The sequence below is a fragment of the Leucoraja erinacea genome, chromosome 3 (assembly GCF_028641065.1).
Source record: "Leucoraja erinacea ecotype New England chromosome 3, Leri_hhj_1, whole genome shotgun sequence".
Lineage (NCBI taxonomy): Eukaryota > Metazoa > Chordata > Chondrichthyes > Rajiformes > Rajidae > Leucoraja > Leucoraja erinaceus.
In genome coordinates, this window is record NC_073379.1 from 13,863,117 (window position 1) to 13,881,363 (window position 18,247).

General features: G+C 43.1%; 1 protein-coding gene across 3 annotated transcripts in view; it reads right to left on the bottom strand.

Moving 5' to 3' along the window:
• The window catches only part of arhgef28a (Rho guanine nucleotide exchange factor (GEF) 28a), a 259,871-nt gene that overhangs the window by 121,930 nt on the left and 119,694 nt on the right, over window positions 1-18,247 (bottom strand). For all 3 annotated transcript variants that reach the window (XM_055632136.1, XM_055632137.1, XM_055632138.1), the window contains 6 exons: window positions 17,098-17,233; window positions 14,668-14,735; window positions 8,333-8,390; window positions 5,548-5,686; window positions 5,324-5,445; window positions 566-706 (listed from right to left, as the gene is read on the bottom strand). In XM_055632136.1, the coding sequence (XP_055488111.1) occupies window positions 566-706; window positions 5,324-5,445; window positions 5,548-5,686; window positions 8,333-8,390; window positions 14,668-14,735; window positions 17,098-17,233 (664 nt within the window). The remainder of the gene's footprint in view (window positions 1-565; window positions 707-5,323; window positions 5,446-5,547; window positions 5,687-8,332; window positions 8,391-14,667; window positions 14,736-17,097; window positions 17,234-18,247) is intronic.

An 18,247-nucleotide genomic window follows, 5' to 3' on the forward strand; every position in this document is an offset into this window, starting at 1 on the left:
AGCATGGCCATGGTGGGACAAGTCTTTGATTATGCTTTTCTGAGGCAGATGGAATCAATGGTGGGGAGTGTGGACTGTGTGATGGACCGGACTGCATTCTCAACACCCTGCAATTTCTTGCAGTCTTGGGCAGAGCTGTTCCCAAACCGAGCTGCGATGCAACTGAACGGTATGCTTTCTATGGTCCATCAGCAGAAGTTTGCAAGACTCATTGGAAACATGCCAGATTAATATGCCAAATGAATAATATTTGCAATAATTATGCTTTTGTTGCAGAATATCATTGGATGCAATAATGAAAGAACTATTACAATGATATTATGCCCATAGACCGAATAACTATTCCTGGTTAATTCTTCGGACCTGAAGTGGAGTAGCCCAAGAATTCTTAATTTGAATAACGAGGGGAAAATTGTTTTGATCAATTTTATAATCTTTAATAAAACTCTGAAAACCCCAAGTAGTATCCATTACTGTTTAATTGGGATGAAACAACAGAAAGTTAACCAACTTTGATAAATTGATTGGTCTACGAGCAACTACATTGCAAAATCAGCTTACTCACCATAGATCACATCCTGTCTCTTTATGAGATCCTTCTGTTGTTTACTACTAAATGCTTGATCAACTGCAAGGCTCCAAGACTCAGCTTTAAACTCCTGTGCATCAAACTCGAGGTCTTCACGCATTGGAGGGACCATATTATCTGGTAAAATGAAGACCAAAATCAGTGTCTGACAAATAACTTTTCCTTGTAAGATAATTTCACATGGATAAATCTTAAACCATTGCAGCCAGTGGAGAAATCAGTTACAAGCCTTTTCCCACCCATTTCTGTCCAAGGATTTTAATACTCAAAAATTGTTTGGGAGGTGCATAAATTATCACTGACATCCTTCCCAAAATGATGCCAGAATGACGAACTTCTTTGAAAATAGCTGCTTGAAGATAGAAATCTTTACTTAACATTTCATGTTTCATGTATTTTGTGTTTTTTGACTGTTGGCAGATCAACTTCCCTCCTGGGGTAAATAAAGTTCTATGGTATTATATCGTATCATTTCATTGAAACAATTTGGTTTTAAAACTGTAGACATCAAATGCTGGAGGAACTCAGCGGGTCAGGCAGCATCTCTGGAGAGAAGGCATGGGTGACGTTTCGGGTCGAGACCCTTCTTCAGACTGAGAGTCAGGGAAGGGAGACACAGAGATAATGAGGTGTAAGGCGTGAAAAGGAGACATCAAAGGGGATGTAGATCAAGGAGAATGTAGAAAAGATCATTGTCAGCTAGAAGATGGTGACATCGAAGCATACAGTGATAACATTTAATAAGGGGGACAGTGAGACTGGTCGGAGAACTATACTTTGCAGCTTGGTTGCCAACATACATTTGACAAGATCCCATGAAGGTTCCACTCTTTCTGAAGATGTTTGACCTGCAGTGTTAATAGTGCTTCTTTATAAAAAGATTTAGTCACTGATATTAGCATATTTTGTTCCAAGATAAGTAAACATTCAAAGCTAACTCTCTTTTATACAATAATTAAGAAAACTGTAAATGCTGGAAATCTGTAATATGAACAGAAAATGCTGGAAAACTTAGCATATCAGGTGCATCTTTGGGAAGGGAACCAGAGTTATTGTTTCAAGTTGAGGACCCTTTCAAGGTTAGATTAGGTTTGGCATATAATATTGGATTTTCAGCACCAGCATTTTGTTTTTGATTCCGAGGAAAGAGAAGAAAGTTGGTTTTAAGCTGCAAATAAGGTAGGAAGAGGAAGGGATAGGACAAAAGGAACATTTGCAGCAAAATAATCCCAAGATCGGCATTAGGCTAAAATGTGGAGATTCTCCCATCAGGGATTTAATGGGGGGGGAGTTAGAGAGTGATATTTGCTCCCATTTCCCTTTTCCTCTCCATCCCTCATCCCATTTTTTCTGCAACCTAAAACAAATTAGTTTTTCTCTCTTTAACACTTCCACGACCTCTGTTTCTGTTTCCGCAGGAAGAGCCTTTCTTGTTGATTGTTTCCAGAATTTCCTATTTTTTCCTCGCCTCACTTGTTTCATCATATGTTGAACTCATGACCAATGTACTTGGTCCACAATTGAAAGAAATAGCATTTTCAAATGGTTCAATGTGAAAGTTTAATTTAGTTTAGTTTAATTTACTGTCACGTGCACCGAGGTGAAAAGCGTGCTAACTAGTCAGTGGAAAGACAATACATGATTACAATTGAGCCACCACAGTTTACAGATGCATGATAAAGGGAATAATGTTTAGTGCAAGATAGAGTCCAGCAAATCTGATTAAAGAAATTCCTTTTTTTTTAATTAGAGGCAATATAGACCGTGGCATATGACAAAATACATTTAATGTACATCGTCTATTTTAAATTTAACAAGAGAGAAAGAGCAAGAAAGAGAGAGAGTGAAAGAAATAGCGATGTGTAAACCCCTAGACTAGCAGATAGTGCAGTTCAGGAGTGAACGAGTAAAAGCCTATAGAAGAGTAATAAGACAAAAACCAAAAATAATAACAAAAAAGACGTTTATGTGTTGATATGCCTGCTTCATTTCTCACCACACCCATCACCCTGTTCGTGAATCGGTTTAGTTCCAGAGTTGTGTTGCACCATACTATACTTGTAATGAATCAATAAAAGGAGACCATATTGTTAAAAATTGCTCTGATTTTCCTGCTAAGATGAGTCTCATATCTTCAAGATGTAGCGTCTCAGACATGCTTGTGATCCACATTTTAAGCATTGGGGTTGATGCATTTTTCCAAAATTTAGTTATAAGTTTTTTTTGCCATTATCAAGCTGTAGTTAAGGGTGATTGAAGAAATTCCAAGGGTCTCCAACGAGGAAGCTAGTAGCTCAGTACACGTGATAATAAACTAAACTAATCTAAAAAAACTAAAGGTGTCCAGCTCCTGTTCATAAGTGATAGAAGCAGAATTAGGCCATCAAGTCTACTCTGCCATTCAATCATGGCTGATCTCTCTTTCCCTCCCAACCCCATTCTCCTGCCTTCCCCCCATATCCCCCGACGCCCGTACTAATCAAGAATCTATCTATCTCTGTCTTAAAAATATCCACCGACTTGGCCTCCGCACATCTTCTGTAGCAATGAATTCCTCAGATTCACCACCTTCTGATGAAAGAAGTTCCTCCTCATCTCCTTCCTAGAGGAACTCTCTGCGTATATGTTCCGCATATAGCTGATCACATCCTTGAATGATGTAAGGTTATCAGGGATCTTGTTGCAGCTACAGTGCAGGTCTGATCTGGATGAATTACCAGCTCAACAATAAACTTTGATCATGATTTTGATCAGGATCTTGTAATCCTCACCAAGCGGTGAGATGGGTTACCAAGTTTTGTTCTCATCCTTCTCACTCATTTGCAGGAAGAGGGTGATTATGCCTCTCCTCAAATGTTTCTGGCATCCTATCAAGCAAATGCTTACCCCTCTATACTTCTAACGCACCTTGGTCAATCGAGTTCAACAAAACCAAGTACAATTCTGCTTGTACAGAATTAATAATCAGTCAAAACTCTGCCAGTCCCTGTCATCTGTCGCCTCTAAGCGACAAGATATTCTAGGAAGCTTGGTGCATGCAGCCTTTCAATCTTAAAGCCATCTTCTGATGGACGGTCTTGGGAGTTCCACCTCAACATCAAATCCAGAGACCACTGAAGTATCAGATTATTTCCAGAAGTTGGTCCATATTTCCTTCCGGTCTGGATATTTTTGAGGATAAAGAACTTCTTAATGTTCACCCTGTTTGCTTCCTACCAGTGCATCGGGTGAATTAAAGACTGACTTCACAGTTCTCCAACCTCCTCAATCCTTTTTTTAGTTCTTTATTCTTGGAGTTTACCAGTTTTACATTCAGCTTCTATATATCATTGGCAGCCTTCTGCTCTTCCGTAGATGAGAGTCATCCAGCACAAGGCTGTGATTAGAGGACACAAGAGTGACATCTGGACACAAACACGATGTGCACTCAGAATGAGCTATCTGATCTCACCGGGTGATTTGCAACGATGCTAAATCCAGAGTAGCTAAAGGCATTGCACAGTTTGACATGATGCACAAATACAAATTTAAAAAAAACATGACATATAAATGACTTGGGATAAAAACGTACACAATAGGAAGAACACCATCAGGAATGCATCATAGACAAAGTCAGAGTTATCTAAGTGACACTCCACAATGACAAAGCAAGATTGATGAAGAACTGAACTTCCATGAATCAAATCATGCTGCTTCAGCCCTCCCTCAAGTATGAATTTCGCAACTTCCTAGCACACCTGTCCCTGAAAACATCATTGCCCATATTATCAAAACAATCCCAAGAGCAGAAAAATCGTCACCAGACAAGAGTTTAATGAATGAAAATTATTCATGGATACATTATTCTTTCAGCCGTAAAGTAATGACTAACTGCCTTTTGCTGAGTCTGAGGTGCATCAGCCAGTGAAGCCATATCACTGCTCTGTGAAATAAAAATACATTTGCAGTTAGGATAACTTGTGGAGATCCTCTGATCAGGGTTTTAATGGGGGGGGGAGCAAATATCACTCTCTATTTTCCTTTTCCTCTCCATCCCTCATCCCATTTTTTCTGCAACCTGAAACAAGTTAAGGGCCTGTCCCACTTGGCCGTCATTTACACGACAGGCCGCTAGTGACTGATGAGTGACTGTTCGCGCCCGTCATCATGCGCATGCACAGCCGTCTGGAGCACGCGACGTCATTTGAAGATAGCCACAAAATGCTGGAGTAACTCAGCGGGACCTGCAGCATCTCTGAAGAGAAGGAATGGATGATGTTTCGGGTCGAGACTCTTCTTCAGTCTGAAGAAGGGTCTCGACCTGAAACGTCACCCATTGCTTCTCTCCAGGGCTACTGCCGGTCCCACTGAGTTACTCCAGCAATTTCTGTCTATCTCCAATCATTTTGGCCCCGCTCTGGGAATAGGAGTGGGCCCGTGAGCCCCAGGCTGAATTCAGCGATCGCTTGCCTGCTTCTGCTGCTGTTGGAGGTGAGACGTTGCGCCGTGCCAGGGTGTCCCACTTGCCCGTCATTTACGCGACAGGCCAGTGGCGCGCAAAGATTTCATCAAGAACGAAATCCTGGAGCGCTGCACGATACCGCGCACAACTCCACACTCCACCACGCCACTCCATGCGCCCGTCCCGCGCTACCCACAAGCTACCAGGTCGCGTAAATGGCGCGCAAATGATGGCCAAGTGGGACAGGCCCTTTAGTTTATCCCTTTTACATGCAGCCTGTCACAGGTGCTCACCGTCCAGTGATAGTGATTCTGATGAAGGAGACGAGCCCATTGTTTGAATTAATTCCTCAGACTGTGATCTGTTCCTGGAAATATAGCCATCCGCTTCTGTCTCCATCGACTCGCCAAGTCTCCTATAAGAACAAAAAGAGACAATTGTTCCAGAGAAGTAGAATGATTTAGAAACTCGACTTCATGTTCGCCGGAGATACACTCTTTACAAAAATTGTGTTTACCTGTCTACACTGATACTTGAAGCACTTTTTGACAGTGGCTGATGTTGTAGCGAGGCTTCTCGTTTGAGAGCAGAGATTCCAATAGGTAAAGAGAATGATGTGTTCAGTGATAGTGATGTAGCATCCTTAAGTGAATTAGCTATTGAAACAACAAATAATTTAATAGTTTAACACTGAGCAAGTAAGGCAGTTAACATAACTGCAGCCCTAACAAACAGCATAATTGACCAATTTGAGACCATGGACAGTCTGATACAATATCTGTAATTGACTGTAAACCTGTAGAAGAATAACATTTGAGTACCAGTGTAATCTTCAACAGACAATAGGTGCAGGAGTAGGCCATTGGTCCCTTCGAGCCAGCACCGCCATTCAATGTGATCATGGCTGATCATCCACAATCAGTACCCCCTTCTCCCCATATCCCTTAACTCCGCTATCTTTAAGAGCTCCATCCAACTCTCTCTTGAAAGCATCCAGACAACTGGCTTCCACTGCCTTCTGAGGCAGAGAATTCCACAGATTCACAACTCTCTGGGTGAAAACGTTTTTCCTCATCCCTGTTCTAAATGGCCTACCCCTTATCCTTAAACTATGGCCCCTGGTTCTGGACTCCCCCAACATCGGGAACATGTTTCCTGACTCTAGCGTGTCCAAACCCTTAATAATCTTAAATGTGTCAATAAGATACAGGAAGAACCGTGGAGGATTCCAGCTGTTAACAGAGCTCTCTTATTATTGTCCACATAAAGCAATGTTGTGAACTGACTCATTTAGAAAACATTGAAAGTTGATGGCCGTAGACACTGGGGGCCGCAGGTGCTGGAATCTTGCATTGAACACACAGTGCTGGAGTAACTCAGCAGGTCAGGCAGCATCTCTGGAAACCAATTACTCCAACACTTTGTGTTCTACGAATGTTGATGTCCTGTTGTTCCTGTAAGTCAACTGCTTTTTTCTTCTCTTGTGATATCTAAGCAGCCATACTTTTGGCAATGTTTCCAGATCATCTTTATTTTCATATAACATATGTAAAACACATCCTAGCTTTCACCTCGTTGCGAGTAAAACAATTAAAAAATAGAGAGACAGAGGGTCACATAATGTACAAGTCCATGGATCCCTCTAGATGACAGTACAGATAGTTAGTGCTGAAGAAGGCATAAGGGATAGGTACACAAAATGCTGGAGAAACTCAGCGGGTGCAGCAGTATCTATGGAGCAAAATTCTTAAACATTTTGTCTACTCCACTGCGAAATCTCCTCAAGGTATGCCTACTTTGAAATTCCTAAACACAAAGGCATAAGGGATACTTGCACTCAATACCGGTGAACAGAATATAAGAACAGAGAGGTTATGGTACAACTTTATCAAAATGTGGCCTGGTCACAGCTAAAGTATTGCCTGTAGTTCTGGTCACCACATTACAGGAAGAATGTCATTGCACTGGGGGGTGTGAAGAGGAGATTAAACAAAATAGGCATAAAAAGCTGGAGTAACTCAGCCGGTCGGACAGCATTTCTGAGGTAAAGAAATAGGTGACGTTTCAGGTCGAGACTTTCCTCAGACTGAAGAAACGTCACCTATTCCTTTTCTCAGAGATGCTGTCTGACCCGCTGAGTTACTGCAGCTTTTTGTGTTTATCTTTGGTTTAAACCAACATCTGCAGTTCCTTCCTACAGATTAAACAAGATGTTGCCTTGGGGGACCATGCATTCATGATGAGAGGCTACATAGGGTTAAGTTTGTTTTTCTCGGAGCAGAGAAGGCCAAGGGGAACTTGCTTGAGGTGTACATGGTTATGTGAGGCATAAATATGGTAGATGGTAAGAGGTGACTAAAACTAGAGAGTATCGGTTTGCAGTAAGGGTTATGAGATTTAGTGGAGGTGTAGGAAGGATTTTTTTACCCAGACAGTGGTTGAATCTGAATCACACAGTAACACATGACCCAGATGTCTGAATCACAAGCCTATATACATCACAATGCTTGTCTGAGCCAGCATACTTCAGACCAGCATACCTGTGGAGAAGGATATTCAGACCAGCATACTTGTGGAGAAAACAGATAGAGCAAGAAGCCAGCATTACAGGTCCCTACATCTGCATTTCTGATCCTGATTGTACCTCATCTGTTGAAACTCTTGTTCACACAGACAAAGAAAATTAGCCCTGTCACCCAATTACCTCTGCCATTAATTTTCTATCTACATTGTCAACAGTCCTCGACAGCGATATACACCAAGCACGAATAATGCACGAATAATGCTCCTCAAAATGTGCAGCTTCTGTCATGAATGGAAAACAATGTGAAAAACAGGAAAGATTGAAGCGGTGGTGGAGATTGAATGTTATGGTTTTCTGGTGCTGTTTTATTCCAGCCAAACTGATTAGCACAAGACAATGGCCAAGGAAAATGTCAGAGATTGTGATTCTGATGACAGATAGCACAATGGGCTAGGCGACAGATAGCACAATGGGCTAAGAGTTCGGCTGGCGACCGGAAGGTAGCCGGTTCAAATCCCGCTTGGAGTGCATACTGTCGTTGTGTCCTTGGGCAAGACACTTCACCCACCTTTGCCTGTGTGTAATGGAATGTAATTACGGCGGCAGGCGCGGGCACACCGCGACGCCCTGTGTCTCCCTTTCAAGGGAGATGCTAAAAATGCATTTCGTTGTCTCTGTACTGTACACTGACAATGACAATTAATTGAATCATTTCATTTTCATTTTTTTGATGGGTAGATTTAATTTCACACCATTGATGGATCTATTTCATACTTACAATGCATACAATGGGCTGCTTTGCCTCTGGAAACTATGTGATATTTGTCTTGATGTTTCTGTTGAAACATAAATTACAAGGAGAGAATCAAATAAGGTAACACAGTAGTGCTGACAGATGGAGCCATCTGCAAGGAGCCTTTCATAACTGCTGGGCATTTACCCATTTTAATGACACCAGGCCCATGAGTCCCCACAAACACACAGAGGCAAATTCAGAATCCTGATCCTTACAGCCTAACAGACCATGCTGCATCTTCCAGTCTGCTCCATCACTGGACTCCCCAAGAAGTCAAGCAACATAGCCCATCGTGCGAAACTTCAGCATCTAAACTGGGCAAACAGATCCTTGGGCACTGGGTCAGACTCTTCCAATTCGTGTCAATTTGGGGCCGTTTCATGATTTTGATTTAATCAAATGGATAGGAATGACATGGACCAGAAGGAGTTTGTTGAGGGTCGAGGAAGAAATGAGGACTTTAAGGGCTTCCTGGTGGGGGATGGAGGTGTCAAATGACTGAACATCTGTAGTAACGATGATGGAGTGGAGGCTCGGAAAGCAGAATAGGGGCTCGGAGCTCGGTGCTATCTCCTGCAAAAATGCAGAACTCGTGGACTGCATTAACCTCACCACCACATTCCATCCTACACTCAAATTCACTTGGACCATCTCCGACACCTCCCTCCCCTTTCTTGATCTCACCGTCTCCATCACAAGAGATAGACTATCGACTGACGTCTATCACACTGACTCCCACAACTATCTCGACTACATTTCTTCCCACCCTGCTTCCTCCAAAGACTTTATCCCCTACTCCCAATTCCTCCGCCTGCGCCGCATCTGTGCTCAAGATGAGGTTTACCATGGCAGGACATCCGAGATGTCCTCATTCTTTAGGGAATAGGGGTTCCCCTCTTCCATCATAGAGGAGGCCCTCACAAATGTCTCTTCGGTACCCTTCGAGCTCCACCCCTGCTCCCCCTCCCCGTAGTCGCAACAGGGACATATTCCCCCAGTCCTTACCTTTCACACCATCAGCCATCGCATACAAAACATAACCCTCTGACACCACCTCCAACGGGATCCCACCTCTAGTCACATCTTCCCATCTCCACCTTCTGCAGAGACCGTTCCCTCCACAACTCCCTGGTTAACTCATCCCTTCCCACCCAAACCACATCCTCCCCAGGTACCTTCCCCTGCAACCGCAGGAGATGCAACACCTGTCCCTGTACCTCATCCCTCGACTCTGTCCAGGGACCCTGACAGTCCTTTCAGGTTAGGCAGAGATTTACTTGCACCTCCTACAACTCATCTACTGTATCTGTTGTTCAAGATGTAGACTATTATACATCGGTGAGACAAAATGTAGACCGGGTGATCGTTTTGCTGAACACCCTCACCCTGGAACTACCTGATCAGTTGCTAAACACTTTAATTCCCCTTCCCATTCCCACAATGACGTTTCTGTCCTAGATCTCCTCCATTGTTAGAGTGAGGCTAAATGCAAAGTGGAGGAACAGCAACTCATATTTTACTTGAGCAGCTTACAACCTAGGTGTAGGAATATTGATTTCTCTATCTTCAAGAACCCCAGCATTCCCTCTCTCTCCAGTCCTCCTCCACACAAGGCACAACAACTAGCTACAGCTGACAGTGACCTGTTCCCCTTTATCATTGTTACTTTTTTCCTCATCTTTCATTCATTGTTCTATATCTCTCTACATCTTCGTCTGTATCTCTCATTTCCCTTTTCCGTGACTTTCAGTCTTAAGAAGGGTCACAACCCGAAGCATCACCCACTCCTTCTCTCCAGAGATGCTGCCTGTCCCGCTGAGTTACTCCAGCATTTTGTGTCTATCATGGGCTACGCACAGGCAGGTCGGACTAAGTATCTTTGTTGGACAAGTTGGGCCGAAGGGTTTTTTCTGTGCTGGATGACTATATGACACTACATAAAGTACATTTTTGTAATTGTAGGCTATCCCATTTCTCAGTCATTTCAGCCCAAGTACCCCAGTGCAACCTATGCAGAATTTTAAAAATCATCTTTAAGTTTTCACATTTGCATTTCATTACTTTTACACTTCAACAAAGGTTAAAAGGCTCAGCAGTATATTTCAAATGATTGTTTGTGATTTAGAGGTAAAACCACTGGTGCTGGTGCTCCCATGTTTTTGTCCTTCACGGCAGTTGAGGTCACAAGAGGGTCTACGTGTGGGACTGCACTGTATTTTGTAAGTGGTGTACACTGCAGTCATGGCATATAGTAACTTGTTATGATTGTGGAGAGCTTATCAATCGATTAGACCTCATTTGATGCCAATTAGCCGTGAACAATGGTGAAATTGTTACATGAAACTGGATATATTACCCTCCAGGCAAGTTATGATTATCTCATCATCCACGGATATGTGTATTGAAGGAGATTTTGGGTCGCTGGGAAAAACTCAATCACAGCAGCAAACCTACTCTCCGACTTGCATTGACCTGAAACATCACCCATCCTTTTCCTCCAGAGATGCTGTCTTACTCCAGCACTTTGTGTCTATCGTTTGCATTGAAATTTATGACTTCTACAGTTAAGGTTCTGGTCAGTGGTGACCCGTTGGATAGTGAGGACAATGTACATATGATCTGGATAAACCACCAGGTCAGCATAGATATAGTGGAGGTGGAAAGTACTTAGACCACTGGGAACTGTTCTTAGACCACTGGGATCTGTTCTTAGACCACTGGGATCTGTTTTGGAGTAAGAGGGAACTGTACAAAAGGGACGGATTGCAGCTTAACAGGTGGGGGACCAGCATTCTGGCAGGCAGGTTTGCCACTGCGACACAGGTGGTTTTGAACTAAATAAGGGGGGTGGGGGGGGGGGGGGGTGTCAAATGGGATAGTCAAGGATGGAGTTAAAGGGAAAGGGAGTAAAGGGATAGTTAATGACCCCAGAATTAACGGGAAAGAAAGCTCACAAAGGGATAGGAGAGTATGGCCAAGTGTAATAGGGATCGATGTGAATGGTGAGATGCGTAAGGAATTAAAAGTATTGTATATGAATGCATGAAGTATAAGAATTAAAGTAGATGAGCTTGAGGCTCAGTTAGTAGATATGGCATTGTGGGGATTACCGAGACGTGGCTGCAGAAGGATCGGGCCTGGGAACTTAATATTCAGGGTTATACATCCTATAGAAAGGACAGGCAGGTAGGCAGAGGCAGAGGGGGTAGCTCTTCTGGTGAGGGATGGAATTCAGTCCCTTGCGAGGGAAGACATAGGGACTGACGAGTAAGAGTCACTGTGGATTGAGTTGAGGAATTACAAAGGCAAGAAGACACTAATTGGTGTTATCTACAGACCCCCAAATAATAGCCCGGATGTAGGGTGTAAGTTGCAGCAGGGGTTAAAACTGGCATGTAACAAAGCTAATGCCACTGTGGTGATGGGGGATTTCAATATGCAGGTAGCCTGGGGAAATCAGGTTGGTTCAGGACTCCTGGGAAGAGTTTGTAGAATGCCTCCGAGATGGATTCTTAAAGCAGCTTGTAATGGAGTCGGCCAGAGAAAAGGCAATTCTGGATTTAGTGTTGTCCAATGAACCAGATTTAATAAGAGGTAAACTCGAGGTAAAAGGAACCACTTGGAGGTAGTCATCATAATATGATTAGTTTTAATCTGCAATTTGAGAAGGAGAAGGTCAAATCGGAAATGTCAGTGATACAGTTCAATAAAGGGGACTATGAAGGCATGAGAGGGGAGCTGGCCAAGGTAGACTGGAAAGGAATCCTAGCAGGAATGACGGTGGAACAGCAATGGCAGGAATTTCTGGTCATAATCCAGAAGACGCAGGATCATTTCATTCCAAAAGAAAGAAAGATTCTAAGGGGAGTAGGATCCAACGATGGCTGACAAGGGAAGTTTGGGATAGAATAAAACTAAAAGAAAAGATGTATAACACAGCAAAGAGTAGCCGGAAGCCAGAGTATTGGGAAACTTTCATAGGACAACAGAAGGAAACAAAACGGGCGATATGGGCTGAAAAGATGAAGTACGATGGGAAGCTGGCCAGGAATATAAAGAAGGACAGTAAAAGCTTCTTTAGATATGTTAAGGAAAAAATAATAGCAAAGTCAAATGTGGTTCCCTTGAAGGCAAACACTGGTGAAATTATTATGGGGAACAAGGAAGTGGCAGAAGAGTTGAACAGATACTTTGGATCTGTCTTCACCAAGGAAGACACAAACAACCTCCCAGAAGTATGGGAGGACAGAGGATCTAAGGGGGTCGAGGAACTGAAATAAATTTTCATTAGGCGGGAAATAGTATTGGGTAGGCTAATGGGACTGAAGGATGATAAATCCCCTGGGCCTGATGGTCTGCATCCCAGGTTCCTCAGGGAGGTGGCTCAAGAAATAGTGGGCCATTTTCCAATGCTCAATAGATTCAGTTGCTGTGGATTGGAGGATAGCTAATGTTATCCCACTTTTCAAGAAAGGAGCAAGAGAGAAAATGGGGAATTACAGACCAGTTAGCCTGACCGGTGGTGGGAAAGATGCTGGAGTCAATTATTAAAGAGGTAATAATTGGGGCATTTGGATAGCAGTGGAAGAATTAGTCCAAGTCAGCATGGATTTATGAAAGGGAAATCATGCTTGACTAATCTTCTGGAATTTTTTGAGAAGGCGACAAGTAAAATGGATGAAGGGGTGCCAGTGGATCTAAACTTTCAGAAAGCCTTTGATAAGGTCCCGCACGGGAGACTGGTGACTAAAATTAGAGCACATGGTATTGGGGGTAGGGTGTTGACGTGGATAGAAAATTGGTTGCCAGACAGGAAGCAAAGAGTAGGAGTGAACGGGTCCTTTTCAGAATGGCAGGCAGTGGCGAGTGGAGTGCCGCAAGGCTCGGTGTTGGGGCCGCAACTGTTTACCATATATATTAATGATTTGGAAGAGGGAATTAGGAGCAACACCAGCAAGTTTGCGGATGACACAAAGCTGGGTGGCGGTGTGAACTGTGAAGAGGATGTTAGGAATTTGCAGGGTGACCTGGACAGGTTGAGTGAGTGGGCAGATGCGTGGCAGATGCAGTATAATATAGATAAATGTGAGGTTATCCACTTTGGTGCCAAAAACAAGGGGGCAGATTATTATCTCAATGGGGTTAGGTTAGGTAAGGGGGAGGTACAGTGAGGCCTGGGTGTCCTTGTACACCGGTCACTGAAAGTTGGCGTGCAGGTACAGCAGGCAGTGAAGAAAGCTAATGGAATGTTGGCCTTCATAACAAGAGGATTTCATTATAGGAGTAAACAGGTTCTTCTGCAGTTGTGTAGTGCTCTGGTAAGACCACATCTGGAGTATTGCGTACAGTTTTGGTCTCCTAAATTGAGGAAGGACATCCTTGTCACTGAGGCAGTGCAGCGTAGGTTCACGAGATTGATCCCTGGGATGGCGGGACTGTCATATGAGGAAAGATTGAAAAGACTAGGCTTGTATTCACTGGAGTTTAGAAGGATGAGGTGGGATATTACAGAAACATATAAAATTATAAACGGACTGGACAAGCTAGATGCAGGAAAAATGTTCCCAATGTTGGGCGAGTCCAGAACCAGCGGCCACAGTCTTAGAATAAAGGGGAGGTCATTTAAGACTGAGATGAGAAAAAACGTTTTCACCCAGAGAGTTGTGAATTTGTAGAATTCCCTGCCACAGAGGGCAGTGGAGGCCAACTCATTATATGGATTTAAGAGAGAGTTAGATAGAGCTCTAGGAGCTAGTGGAATCAAGTATATGGGGAGAAAGCAGGCACGGGATATTGATTGGGGACGATCAGCCATGATCACAATGAATGGTGGTGCTGGCTCGAAGGGCCGAATGGCCTTCTCCTGCATCTATTTTCTATGTTTCTATGCTTCCACTGGTGGGAGAGTCAAGGACCAGAGGTCATAGCCTCAGAATTAAAGGTTGTTCTTTTAGAAAGGAGGTGAGGAGGAACTTCTTTAGTCAGAGGGTAGTTTATCTGCGGAACTCGTTGCCACAGAGGGCTGTGGAGGCCAAGTCAACGGATATTTTTAAGGCAGAGATAGACAAATTCATGATTAGGATGGGTGTCAAGGGTTATGGGGAGAAGGTAGGAAAATGAGATTAGGTGGCAGAGATCAGCCATGATTGAATGGTGGAGTAGACTCGATGGGCTGTATTGCCTAATTCCACTCCTATAAACTTGTGAACTTGTGAAAAGATGCCAATTACCAACCCGCAAAATTGGCTCACGAAGTGAATTGGTTTGAGAAGATTCTTCACAGACCCAGGCTCTTATATTCCACTGCCTATACTCACGGGATGCTTGATTTTGATACACATAGGGGCAGAATCTCTGCAACTTTTATGAACGTTCATGGAACAATCTGAAAACAAACAAAAAAACTATGTTCAGCAAAAAACAAAAAAGTTATAAAAAAAACAAATGCAGGAAGTCTGAAAACTTAAAAAGCACAAAAACATAATATACCTGTCGTAAAAATATAACCCAACTTTGAACTCAGCTTTTCCCTGATATACTTACACTGCATTTCTAAAGGCCTGTTTATAGTTTTGTTATCATTATTTTTTTCATTAATATTGTTATAGGTCAGATATTCTTTTCAGGCAGTCCCTCGGATTCAAGGTTAACTTGCTTCCACTACAATTATGTGAATTCAGAAGTAGCTGATGATGTGCAAGAGGAGCTTGACAGACAAATGGATGAATAATATAAGAGATTATTATTCATCACTGCTGCTATTTATGCTGGGCTCACAGTGCTATTCTGGATGAATGCTATTCTGTCCATTCATCCTATCTATTCCCCCTCATGATCTTATACACCTCTACAAGATCACACCACAGCCTCCAGCGGTCCAAGGACTATAGTCCTAGCTTTCCTAGCCTCTCCTTCAAGCTCAGGCCCTCAAGTCCTGGCAACATCCACGTCAATCTTATCTGCATTCTTAACAACATCCTTCCTATAGTAGGGTGACCAAAACTGAACACAATACTCCAAATGTGGTCACAACTGTAACATAACATCCTCTACTATCCACATCACCTCTACTTTCAGTCTGAACAAGGGCTCCGACCAAAAAACATAATCTACTCCTTTTCTGCAGTGATGCTGCCCAACCTGCTGAGTTACTCCAGCATTTTGTGTCTTCCTTTGGTGTAATCAGCATCTGCAGTCCCTTCCTCCACGTAGCATCCCAACGTCTACATTCAATACGCTGACTGATGATGGTCAGTGCAACAAAAGCCTACTTGATCACCCTGTGATGCCACCTCCAAGAAACTATGTAACTGCACTCCTATATTCATCTGCTCTAAATCAACCCCCAGGGCTTTGCCAATCACTGTGAAGGTCCTGCCCTGGCTTGACTTCCAAAACTGCAACACCTCGCAGTTATCTGCATTAAACTCCATTAACCATTCCTCAACCCATTTGCACTGATGATCAAGATCCTGCTGTAATTTTTGATAACCATCCTCACCATCTACGATACCAGCCACTTCAGCGTCACCTGCAAGTTTACTAATTGTGCTTTGTTCCTTCTCACCCAAATTGTTGATACAAACCGCAATGGGCCCAGCACCGACCTCTGGCGCAAAACACTAGTCACACTTCTCCAGTCTGAAAAACAACCTACCACCATCACCATCTGTTTCCTTCCATGAAGCCAATATCCAGTCCGCTAGCTCTCCCTAGACCCCATGTGATCTAACCTTCCACAGCAGCCTACCATGCGGAACCTTATCAAATGCTTTGCTCAAGTCCATATAAACCACGTCTATGGCTTTGGCCTCATCTACCTTTTTTGTTACTTCTTCAAAAAACTAAAACAGATTTGTAAGACATGATCTCCCATGTACCAAACCATGCTGACCATCCCTAGCAGAGTCAGGGGATATGGGTAGAAGGCAGGAACAGGGTACTGATAGTGGATGATCAGCCGTGATCACATTGAATGGCGGTACTGGCTTGAAGGGCCGAATGGCCTACTCCTGCACCTATTGTCTATGTCTATAATCAGCCTGTATATCCAAATGCATAAATATCTTATCCCTCAGCATCAATGTAGGGCTCATGGTATATGGATCCCAGGCTTTTCCTTGCAGCCCTTCTAAAATCGAGGCACAACATTAGCCACCCTCCAGTCTTCCGGCACCTCACCCATGTCTAATGATGAATTATCTATCTCAGCCAGGATGCTTGCAATCTCTTCTCTCGCCACAGTGTCCACAGATATCGGATCAAGGCTGGGAAATGTATCTATCTTTATATGTCCTCGGACATCCACCACCGCTTCAACTGTAATAGTCAGTCTGTCCTGAAGTCATCTCCATTAACTGTCCCAAGTACCCATCTTCATAAGTTCATATTCGTAAGACATATGTCTATCATCACTGAGGAGAAATATATAGCTCGAAGGCCTGCCTCTATTCTTTTATTTCATCTTTGCTTCTAGAGAAATTACTTTTCTTGGGTGGGAGAAGGGGATTCTGGCCAAATCATCTGTTCCATCAAACAGAGAGTTGCATATGAATTACTGTGACTTTTCCAATATAAATACAGCATTTTAAATCTTGGCCTGATTAAAGTTAACATTGGGAAGTTGCACATGGGGTTGTGAGATATATTGATCCTACTGGGTCCAATCTCATTACATGAAATTCTGACCTACACCATCATGCCTGTTTGTTATGTTGACCTCATAAACACAAATGTTTTCTACTCACTGGAGCACTGCAGAACATCTTTTCCACTGACAATCTTGTCACAGACCAAGCAGTGCACTGTCCCTGAAATAGCCCCTGCAACAAAGTGATGGGCATTGTTCCACTTCTCTTTATCCTTGGTATCCTTGTGTTTCCCCTGTAAAAATATATGTTGGAAATAGGAATGAAATCGCGCAGAGCTAGATTATGCATTAGAAACATTTCTACACAAAAAAAAACAATTTTCAGAGTTTGTAATAATGACACTCAATAATAACTTTGTATATAGAGTCACACACCATGGAAACAGGCTCTACAGCCCAATTTGTCTGTACCAACCAAGCTGCCCCATCTAAGGTATTCTCATTTTCCCCACGTTTGGCCTATATCCCTCGAAACCTTTCCTATCTATGTACTAGTCCAAGTGTCTTTTAAATGCTGTTGTAGCATCTGCCACGTCTACTTCCTCTATCTCACACCACTGTGTGAAAATATTGCTTCACAGGTTCCCATTAAATCTTGTCCCTCTCACTTTAAACATATGTCCTCTTGATTTCGCCTCCCCTACGCTGGGTTGAAGACTCTGTGCATTCACCCTATCTGTCCTGCTCAAGATTTTGTACACCTCTATAAGATCACCCCTCAGCCTCCTGTGCCCCAAGGAATAAAGTTCTAGTGTGTAAGAAAGAACTGCAGATGCTGGTTTAAATGGAAGGTCGACACAAAATGCTGGAGTAACTCAGCGGGTGAGACAGCATCTCTGGAGAGAAGGAATGGGTGACATTTCAGATGGAGAGGAGACGAACGTCTGAAGAAAGATCTCGACCCGAAACGCCGCCCATTCCTTCTCTCCTGAGATGCTGCCTCACCCGCTGAATAGATTTCTAGCCTGCTCAACCTCTCCCTGTGCCCAGGCCCTTAAGTCCTGGCAATATCCTTGTATATCTTCTCTGCACGTTTTTTTTGCTGGATAGCACACAAACAAAAGCTTTTCACTGTTTCTCGTTGCACGTGATAATAAAACTAAGCTGTATTCATTCAGCTGACCCATGCCTTACAAAATTCAGCTACTATTTCAACAACGTTATGCTTAATATCACCATGTACCTCCATAAATTCTCTAATTACTGGTGTGTGACAATACCAAATTCCGAGGCTTGGTTTTCATCCA